The sequence below is a fragment of the Melospiza melodia genome, chromosome 28 (assembly GCF_035770615.1).
Source record: "Melospiza melodia melodia isolate bMelMel2 chromosome 28, bMelMel2.pri, whole genome shotgun sequence".
Classification (NCBI taxonomy): domain Eukaryota; kingdom Metazoa; phylum Chordata; class Aves; order Passeriformes; family Passerellidae; genus Melospiza; species Melospiza melodia.
This window is the reverse complement of record NC_086221.1, coordinates 4,565,556-4,575,606: the sequence shown is the minus strand read 5'-3', so window position 1 is coordinate 4,575,606 and position 10,051 is coordinate 4,565,556. Positions and strand designations below refer to the sequence as shown.

The 10,051-nt window shown below is 57.1% G+C and overlaps 1 protein-coding gene across 1 annotated transcript; it reads right to left on the bottom strand.

Moving 5' to 3' along the window:
• Positions 1-560: 560 nt before the first annotated feature.
• On the bottom strand, positions 561-4,045 carry PIM1 (Pim-1 proto-oncogene, serine/threonine kinase). The gene is made up of 6 exons (XM_063177974.1): positions 3,900-4,045; positions 3,703-3,809; positions 3,553-3,603; positions 2,918-3,284; positions 2,132-2,308; positions 561-1,953 (listed from the first exon to the last, which is right to left on the bottom strand). Exons 1-6 carry the CDS (start codon positions 3,979-3,981, stop codon positions 1,802-1,804), a joined length of 936 nt encoding a protein of 311 aa, XP_063034044.1. The 5' UTR covers positions 3,982-4,045; the 3' UTR covers positions 561-1,801.
• Between the last annotated feature and the right edge of the window lie 6,006 nt (positions 4,046-10,051).

The window sequence follows — 10,051 nt, the reverse complement described above, 5'->3', positions numbered from 1 at the left end:
CACAAACAAACATCCCTGAAGTGCCGCAGAGCTGGAAATGGGGTTTGACAGTTTGGAGGGTAAAAAACTCGACCGCTGCTGACTGATAGTGACCGACTTCTCGTAATCCTCCCATCAGCTTCCTCTGCTGCGCTGCGTTGGCCGGGCTGGAGGTGGGGACAGCCCGCTGGCAGCTTCCTGCACCCACCAGCCCCGGGCATGCAACACCAACAGAGCCGGAGCAACAGGATCTGCCTTGCCCAAATTGAATTTGGCTGACAACATCCGGCGTTTCGTAAGCAAGCTTTGATGTTTGTTTACTCGCCAGCTCCAGCACATGCTCCGCACCAGCCTGAGGATGAATGGGAGAAAAGGGCTCAGCACCTCTTTGATGTCTCCCAGGAGAGCTGCCAGTGCTGGAAACACCCCGTGGAGGGCAGTCCAGATCCATCTGGTCCCAGTTTGTGCTGGGATGGGATTTTTGGAGTCAAGGTCCCTGGAGTAGCCACGGTGTGGTAACTGGTGCCCCACAACTCCCAGCATATCCTCCATCCCACCCCACAACAAAGGAATGTCTCCAGCACAGCAAGTGTTTTGTTTTTATTTAAAACTGCATAAAAAAAATAAGATTTCTCAATTCCCCTGTACAATATTAACTATTAACAAAACCTGCTGGCTACACACGTGGTTACAGGTACAGACTGGGCAGTGCAGACAGCCTGGGCCAGCCCCCCCTCCCCAGCCCCAAAAAATAAAGACACCCGTGGAAAAAACCCAAATTCATCTGCAAACTGAGATCTGCACGTGGCAAGGAAAGAACAGCACCCAGAACTATGTACACAGACAGCTGGGGAGAAGCTGCCACCCCACACCTCCACCAGACACCCAATGGAAACACAACAGGCCCAGGGATGGACACAGGACAGAAACAAAGGGAAAACCTGAATGGAAAACTGGGGGATCAGCAGCTGTAGAAGCAAGGCATGGGCTGGAAACCCACATGAATTATAAATAAATAAATAAGTTATCCTAGCGGCCAGAACTCTTCCTTTAAGAAACAAAACAAACAACAAATTTATGAAAATAAATTAAAAACAAAAACTGGAAATGAGAAAAAAAAAGGCAAAAATGTTATCACTATTCACAACTGTACATCAAGCTTTGCTCCTGTAGAGCTATGTACACATTTACAGCTGTTGGTTTGCATTGTTTGTGCATTTGTGAGGGCACAGAGAAGCAAAGAACCCCAGAAAACCCGTGTGGGATGGAGGCACAGGAGGCGAGGCATAACCCACTTGGTTCCCAAGCATCTTCTGACCCATTTCCTTTTTGAAAAAGAAAAAGGAACTACAGGCCCAGGCGAGTCAGAAAAGCAGCACTGCAGGAAAAGTCAAGTGTTTCCTGCAGCACAGCTCAGATCAAACAGAAGGCACACAAGCACGGGGCAGGGAGAAGGGACAGGGAGAAGGGACAGCCACTTTGCCACAGGCCCTGCCCTCCCCACAGTTTTCCCCCACTGAAGCTTTTCTTGCAGTCAGGTCATCCAATTCAGCAGGTCAAGATGACACTTGAGAGCCTCCAAAACCAGTCCAAAAAGAAATTACTGCAAAATCTCAGAAGAGACAAAGTTCAGATGGAGTCCAGGACAGCTGGCTTGGATGGTGGCTACCAGAACTTGGACGAGCAGGTCCCCAGCCCAGCTCCAGGGCAGGATGTGCACATTCCCATCTGAGAACATCTGAGGATCCCTGCTCAGTGTTATGGTCAGGATGAAAAAGTCTGGTTTTCTTTGCTTCTTATGACCAGGAGCTGCATGGAGCTGTTACTTGTCAGGCTCCTGGATCAAACTGTGCAGGGTGATCTCAGCTGGTTCCAGGTGAATGTCCTGCAGCCAAGAATGGTTGAAAATATCTTCCAAGGACGGCCTGTCCGAGGGGCGCATGGACAAGCACCACTTGATGAGGTGCTGGCACTCTGGGGAGAGAAAGCAGCAAGCAACGATCAGTCTGGGCAGGCTCATATCCTCCTTGTGCCACCATCTGAGCTGTGCCCACCCTCTGCTTGGGAGGAGAGCAGCATGGCAGCACATGTGCCCCTCCTGCAGAGCTCCCTGGGAGCTGCAGCCTCCCCCGGGCACATCCCAAGTACCCACCGAGAGAAATGCGCCGTCGGAAGAAGAGCTGGCCCCGGATGATATCCTCATCCTGCTCGAAGGGGACATCCCCACACACCATGTTGTAGAGCAGCACACCCAGGGACCAGATGGTGGCTGAGTGGCCGTGGTAGCGGTGGAAGCGGATCCACTCCGGGGGGCTGTACACGCGTGTTCCTGCGGGGCACAGCAGCTCGTCAGCCCTCGGCACGGCGTCCCCGGCACCCGGCGTGACCCGCCCGCCTTCCCGCCAGCACGTGACTCTTGTTTACAAACTTTGGGTTGTAAAAGGAAGGCGCGGGTGCCAGAAGAGGGCAGCAGGGCCCGGGAAAGGCCCGGCCGTTACATGCGAGGGAAAAAAAACCCACCTACGGGTGGGGAAAAAACCACGCCTTCCCCCCCCCCTCGCTCCGCGCAATGGTAAAAAAATAAAATTTAAATTATAAACCAAGGCAAACAACAGGAGAGGAGCAGCCCCAGCCCTTCCGCACCTGCAAACTAAACCGGCCGGTGCTCGGGTTTTGCAAATCCCCCCCTCCGCTCCCCCCTCCCCAGGGTGTTTTTGTCACGCTGGCTTCCCCCGCCCCAGCCCGAGCCAGCCCGGGTGACGGAGGCTGTCAGCAGGGCCGGGAGCCGGCTCCCGTTTCACAACATCCTCCCCGTGCCAAACAGAACTTGGCAGCGGCTGCAGAATTCATGCCGGCCACCCCCGGCACGGGGAAACCTCCGGAGCCCGGCCCGGCCGCGCAATGCCCGGCACCGGGAGTGCACCGGCTATGGGCTCACCGTCAAACTGCGTGTAGAGCGTGTCCTTGAGGAAGGTGCCCGAGCCGAAGTCGATGAGCTTGAGCTCGCCCGTGGCCAGGTCGAGCAGGATGTTCTCGTCCTTGATGTCGCGGTGCAGGACGCCGCAGTTGTTGCAGTGCCGCACGGCCTCCAGCACCTGGCGGAACAGCCCCCGCGCCATCTCCTCGGGCAGGAACCCCCGCTCCGTGATGAAGTCAAAGAGGTCCTGAGACGGCTCCGGACGCTCCATCACCACCACGAAGCTGTCCGGGAGCTCGAACCAGTCCAGGAGCTGGATGACGCCGTGGAAGCCGGAGCCCACCTTGTTCAGGAGCACGATCTCCAGAGGGACGCGGCTGCCGCCGGGCTGCGGGGGCACCACGCTGCCATCAGCGGGGCTGAGCCACCCCCGCCCGCGGCAAGACCGGGTTCCCCTGCGCGCACCCACCGATCCGGGGGATGCTCCGGTGTCCCCCTGCCCGCCCCCATCGGCGCCAGGCATTTCCGGCCCGGGATGCTCCGCGTCCCCCGGTGACCCCGCACCGCTCCCCCCGCGCCGTCCCGGTTTCCAGCCTCCCGTCTCTGCCCATCCCCGCCCGGCACGCTGGCTTCTCCCGCTGGCCCCGCGCACTCACCAGCTCTCCCCACTGCGAGATGCGGTCCCGGGCCACGCGTTTGATCGCCACCTGCGAGCCAAGGGGAACGGCGGGATGAGCTCGGCGCCGGGATGAACTCGGCGCCCGCGCCGCCGAGCCCCCTCCCGCTCCGCCCGCCCCGCCACTTACCGGGGCGCCGTCCGAGAGGCGGATCCCCGAGTAAACGCTGCCGAAGCCGCCGCTCCCCAGCAACGGGCCCACCCGGTACAGCTGCTCCAGCGGCTCCTTCTCCTTCCCTGTGGACGAGACCCGCCCGTCAGCGCTCCGCCCGCTGCCCCGGCCGGCCCCGAGCCGGGACGGGCACCCCCACACCGGCCGTCCCTCACCTGGCTGGATCTTGGCGGGGTGCAGCTCGCCGGCGGTCCCGGAGCGGAGGTGCGCCAGCGAGGTGATTTTGGAGAGCAGCATGCCGGCGTTGGGGCCGGTGGCGGTGCTGGGGCCGGTGGCGGCACCTGCGGCGGGGCGCGGGGCCGGGCAGGGCTGTGAGGGCGCTGAGGGCAGGGCAGGGCGGGCTGCGGGCGCGAGCGGCCGCTCCGCGCGAGGCCCGGCCGCGTGTGGCGCGCGGCCCCTGCCGGCCCCGCGAGCCGCAGGGGCCGGGGGCGGGGCCGCACGCCCCGCGGGGCGTGGCTACGCACCATAACCACGCCCCTCGCGGGCCCGGCGGCCAATGAGGAGCGGGCGCGGCGGCGGCGCGCGCGGGCAGCGCGGCCCGGGCGGCCCCGCGCGGTCACGGAGCCCCGCCCACGGGCACGCCCAGCGGCGCCGGTTCTCGCGCTGCGTTTTCCCGGGAATCGCCGCTTCCCCCGTGCCCGGCGTGCCCCGGGCTGGCCCCGCCGCTCCGCTCTTCCGCTCTTGCTCCATCGCGCGCCAAGCAGCGCGTGACCTTTTCCCCTTTCCAGTAAAAGTGGCCATGTGGCCCTTCCAGCTGCGGGCTCTTGACTAATATCGCCGTTTTTAGGGTTTTTTACCCTCCACCCCCTCCCCACCCCGTCTTCTTTTTTCCGCAGAAGTCGCTGGCTGAGATGCCTCCCCGAGTTCCAGAGATAAGATAAATAATTTACTGGATGGAGATCTCTGATTACTCACTCTATTAGCATTTGGAGCAAAGAGCTCCAGCCACTGGGAGCTGAATTATTCCAGACAAAGCCCATCTGGGCTCCTGCTCCTAAGCAAGACCGAAGAGTTCCTGGCATCCCACACATACTTGTGGGATGAATTGCTTGAAATCGAATGGGGTTTACTGGAAATGCTGGTGAGATCCTATCCCCTTCAGTGTTAAGAAAAAGGATTAAATACAACCAAGATGCACCCCCCAAACTGGGGTTTGGCGCTGTGGCCCAGCCCTTGCAGTGACCGGGAAGGACTCCCCACCACAGCTGCTGCTTTTAGATTTACCCAGAATGTGACACATCCTCTTTCTGGGGCTGAGCCAACCAAAAACTGGAAAATCTTCCTTCCATTTTACCCAGAAAGTGACATTTTTTATTTAGGGAAAAGTGTGGAAAATCTGACGCAGCACCTCCATTCCTCTTTGTTTAAAATACATAATTGTTTAAAAAAAAATTTAATATATTGTTGTTGCAATTCGAGGTGATGCAAGCTGAGAGTGGGGCAGAGGGGCAGGCAGTGCCTTATTCCCAGCCCTGACGCCTGGGCACATTTGGGACAACTGGTTCTGCCAGTCCCTGCTCAGCCGTGGGATGAGGTGACTTAGCATTTGGCCCCGAACTCATTATCAAATTCCTTGCCAGGATGATGAAAGGCACCGAAGGGGACCTGTTGACAAACAGAGCCCGGCCTGGCTTTCCCGGGGGCTGCCTGTCCCTGACTCCTCAGAAGCAGCTCTGCCCAAACCTGCTCATTGGCGTCGCAGGGAGCAGCAGCGTGCCTTGCAAGCGCCGTGAGCTGGGGCCAAAATCATCCTCGTGCGTGGACCTGCCCAGCTGCTGCACTGAGTCAGCGCCGGCTCCTCCTGCTGGCAGCAGGGCTGGGTCCCCTTGGGTCGGGGAAACCCCTCCCGGCCCAGGAGAGCTCGGTGTTGGGTCCCTTTGGGTCAGGGAAATCCCTCCTGGCAGGTGAGGGGAGCTCTTGGAGCAGGGAAACCCTTCCTGGCAATGAGGAGCTCAGGGCTGGGTGCCCTTGGGTCAAGGAGACTCCTCCTGGCAGAGGGGAGCTCAGGGCTGGGTCCCTTTGGGTCAGGGAACCCCTTGGATGGGGAGAACCTCTCCTGGATGAGGAGAGCTCAGGTTTGGGTCTCTTTGGGTCAGGGAACCCCTCCCGGCAGAAAGGAGCTCAGGGTTGGGTCCCCTTGGATGGAGGGAACCCCTTGGATGGAGAGAACCCCTCCTGGATGAGGAGAGCTCAGGTTTGGGTCTCTTTGGAGAAGGGAAACCCCTCCTGGCAGAAAGAAGCTCAGGGTTGGGCCCCTTTGGATGGAGGGAACTCTCCTGGCAGAAATGAGCCCAGGTTTGGGTCCTCTTGGATCAGGGAAATCCCTCCTGGCACAGGGGAGCTCAGGTTTGGGTCCCTTGGATTGGAGAAGCCCTCCCAGCAGAGGGGAGCTCAGAGTTAGGTCCCTTTGGATGGAAAAATCCCTCCTGGCAGAGAGGAACTCAGGGTTGGGGCCTCTTGGATCAAGGAAACCCCTCCTGGCAGAGGGGAGCTCAGGGTTGAGTGCCTTTGGGTTGGAAAACTCCTCCTGGCAGAGGGGAGCTCAGGGTTGGGCCCTTTTGGATGGAGGAAACCCCTCCTGGCAGAGGGGAGCTCAGGGTTGAGTGCCTTTGGGTTGGAAAACTCCTCCTGGCAGAGGGGAGCTCAGGGTTGGGTGCCCTTGGATCAGGAAATCCCTCCCGGCAGAGGGGAGATCAGGTTTGGGTCTCTTTGGAGCAGGGAAACCCCTCCTGGCAGGTGAGGGGAGCTCAGGGCTTGGTCCCCTTGGATTTGGGAACCCCTCCTGGCAGAGGGGAGCTCAGAGTTAGGTCCTTTTGGATGGGAAAATCCCTCCTGGCAGAGAGGAACTCAGGGCTGGGGCCTCTTGGATCAAGGAAACCCCTCCTGGCAGAGGGGAGCTCAGGTTTGGGCCCTTATGGATGGAGGAAACTCCTCCTGACAGAGGGGAGCTCAGGGTTGAGTCCCTTTTGGGTTGGAAAACTCCTCCTGGCAGAGGAGAGCTCAGAGTTGGATCCCCTTGGATTTGGGAACTCCTGCTCCCTGTCCAGGCCACGTGCAGCTGGGAGGCAGCCACACTTCCCAGCCATGTCCATCTCTCTCCAGATTCACCCACCCAGATGCATTCCTGTTCCCAAAATGACCCCAAAGCAGGGCAGGGAGCCTCCTTCCCCCTCAGACACTCACCTTTCCCTGCCAGCCCGGGTGAGGCCGTGGGGATGTGTCAGAAATTCAAACTAAAACAGAACAAACCCCTTCCTGCTGCCCAAACCCACTTTGCCCTCATCCCTGGGGATCTCTTCTCTCCCCATCCCTGTTCCCCTGGGGTGAAACCCGCCGAGGATGAGGATGAGGATGGTGGGTGCAGCACAGCAGTGACATCCCTAAACATGGGGGATGTCCTGGAGGTCCTGCCCTGGCCAGAGCTGCTCCATCCATCCTGGAGCATCCCCAATTCCTGCCCTAAGCCCTCGGGGAGCAGTTTGCACCCTGGAGGAGACTCCACAGCCCTTGCAAGGAGAAAAAACCCATCCAGAGCCGTGCTGGGGGAGAAACGGGACCCTGGGGTGGCAGGTCTGGGGGAGAGGAGCTCCCAGCAGACATCAAAAGATCAGTTCTGAGCCCTGCAAACAATCCCGGCAGCTTTCAGGCTCTTCAGCGGCATTCCAGTCTAACCGGGGCTGCCTTGCATGATAATCAGGCTTAATTACTGCTTTATCGCTTGATTGCCGTGCTGGGCCCTCGGAGCTGCAGTGTTGCTTTCGCAGTTTACTTTTTGTGTTTCCACCCCCTCGCCTTCCCCGCCAGCACAATCAGCAAATAGGTGAGGACGGGGAAGGGCCGGGGCGATGCCCAGCAGGGAGAGAGAGGGGGTTGAATTCGGGTTTGCACCGATGTCCTGGAACAAACCAGCAAGGTCAAAGCGCCACGGGCATCCCCCGGTGAGGATGCGGGGCTGGGAGAGCCGTGACACACGCGAGGGAGGGCCGTGCTTCCCTCTGAGTCACTGCCTGACCTTGGCCGGGTCTGCCCCTGGCTCCCCCAGCCCGGGGAACCGGCTGGCCCAGGGCGTGGGGCACCCAAAATGTTCCCAAAATGACCCCAGATGTTCCCAAAATTACCTTCAATATTCCCAAAATTACCCCAGATATTCCCAAAATTACCCAAGGTGTTCCCAAAATTACCTTCAATATTCCCAAAATTACCCCAGGTGTTCCCAAAATTACCCCAAATGTTCCCAAAATTACCTTCAATATTCCCAAAATTACCCCAGGTGTTCCCAAAATTACCCCAAATGTTCCCAAAATGACCCCAAATGTTCCCAAGATGACCTGCGGGTCCCCAGAGGAGCCCAAACCCTTCCTTGATAAAAGCTGGGAAAAAAAGGGATTTGAGGCATCTCAGCAATGCCCCGTGAGGAGGGCACCGAACCCTTTGCCCACCTTGGCTTGTCGCAGCCTGGCAGAGCTGGGAGAGGAGAGGAGAGGAGAGGAGAGGAGAGGAGAGGAGAGGAGAGGAGAGGAGAGGAGAGGAGAGGAGAGGAGAGGAGAGGAGAGGAGAGGAGAGGAGAGGAGAGGAGAGGAGAGGAGAGGAGAGGAGAGGAGAGGAGAGGAGAGGAGAGGAGAGGAGAGGAGAGGAGAGGAGAGGAGAGGAGAGGAGAGGAGAGGAGAGGAGAGGAGAGGAGAGGAGGCTCCCACCCGCCTGCAGTGAGTGATCCCTGGTGGCACCGGGTTTGTGCCACCGCTGGGACACCCCCTGTGTGTCACCACCTGCTCTGAGTCACCCTACAAACACTGTAAGCTGCCCTGGGGTCTCACATTTGGAAATGTGGGCACGTTCCTGGTGTGGCAGTGAGGGTGAGGGACACCCCTGTGGGATGAGGGTGCAGGGTGTCCCCCCAAGAGAGGGGAGGTCTGGGGTTCCCCTGGGTTGGGATCACGAGTGCTGTGAGCCATGAGGCTCTGCCTGGGTGCTGCTTTCCCTCCTCATCCTCACCCTCAGCATCCCCCCAGATCCAGCAGGGACCACAAGGTGACACCTTGGGGACCACAGGCCACGTCCTGGGGCTGGAATCTCCCGAGCACAGGGTGGAGAAAGGTCCTGGCTGGACCTTTCCTGCTGCAGATCCCCAAAACCCCCTCAGCACCCAATCCCAGGAGTTTGGTGCCAATTCCCACCAGACAGTGATGAGAGCAGGGCAGGAGGTGCTGAGACCCATCCTGTTCCCCGGGTGCGGATTTCTTCTTAATAATTGTATTTTTTTTAGTTGTGCGGATTTCTTCTTAATAGTTGTATTTTTTTTATTTGTGCCGATTTCTTCTTAATAATTGTAATTTTTTTTAGTTGTGCAGATTTCTTCTTAATAGTTGTAATTTTTTTTATTTGTGCGGATTTCTTCTTAATAACTGTAATTTTTTTTATTTGTGCGGATTTCTTCTTAATAATTGTAATTTTTTTATTTGTGCGGATTTCTTCTTAATAATTATATTTTTTTATTTGTGCGGATTTCTTCTTAATAACTGTATTTTTTTTATTTGTGCCGATTTCTTCTTAATAATTATATTTTTTTATTTGTGCGGATTTCTTCTTAATAATTGTATTTTTTGGCAGATTTCTTATTAATGATTGTAATTTTTTTGCAGATTTCTTATTAATAATTGTATATTTTTTTTATTTTGGCAGATTTCTTCCGAATAATTGTAATTTTTTTCTTCTTTTTTTTTTTTTCTCTTTTTTTTTTTTTCTGTATGCTGGCTTTTTCGCGGGCTTTTTGCGGCGAGGTGTGCGGGGAGGCGGCAGCATGGCTAATCTGCTTTGTGAATAGAGCCTGGCGGGGGGGCGGCCGAGGGGATCGGGGAGGTGGAAGGAGCCGCATATTTGGGATTCCATCATCTGGGTGGGCTCCTTCTCCCCAGACTCTCAGGATGTGGGAAATGGAAGATGAAAGGAGCTGCATTTCCAGCCTCTCGGGTTACAATGTCTAAAGCAGAAAAGGGGTGGTTGGGGGAAAGAAAGAGGGGAAAAAAAAAAAAAAGAAAAAAAGAAAAAAAAAGAGAAAGAGTGGGGAAAGGGGGGGAGTGGGATGCTACAGGGAAACCTGGGTTGGGAAATGGCCCGGGTGGGTTGGGGCAGGGAAGGGGGCGGCTGGGGCCGAGCCGCTCGTGTTTCACATCACGTCAGGGCTGAGGAATTTCCTCTGCTCTGGGGGTGCCTCGCAGAGAAAAAGGGGGAGGCTTTAGGGTTAGCCGGGGATGAATAATAGCCAAGAGAGGGATTAGGAGTGTTACCCAGGGGCTGCTGTTTACAAGCA

Bases quoted from the DNA above. Each gene is read 5' to 3' on its own strand.
- PIM1 (XM_063177974.1), bottom strand. From the start codon at position 3,981: ATGCTGCTCTCCAAAATCACCTCGCTGGCGCACCTCCGCTCCGGGACC. The intron at 3,285-3,552 runs GTGAGTGCGCGG...GTGCCCCCGCAG, and splicing joins TCTCGCAGTGGGGAGAGCTG to CCCGGCGGCAGCCGCGTCCC. The intron at 1,954-2,131 runs GTGGGTACTTGG...TTCTCTCCCCAG, and splicing joins CCGACGGCGCATTTCTCTCG to AGTGCCAGCACCTCATCAAG.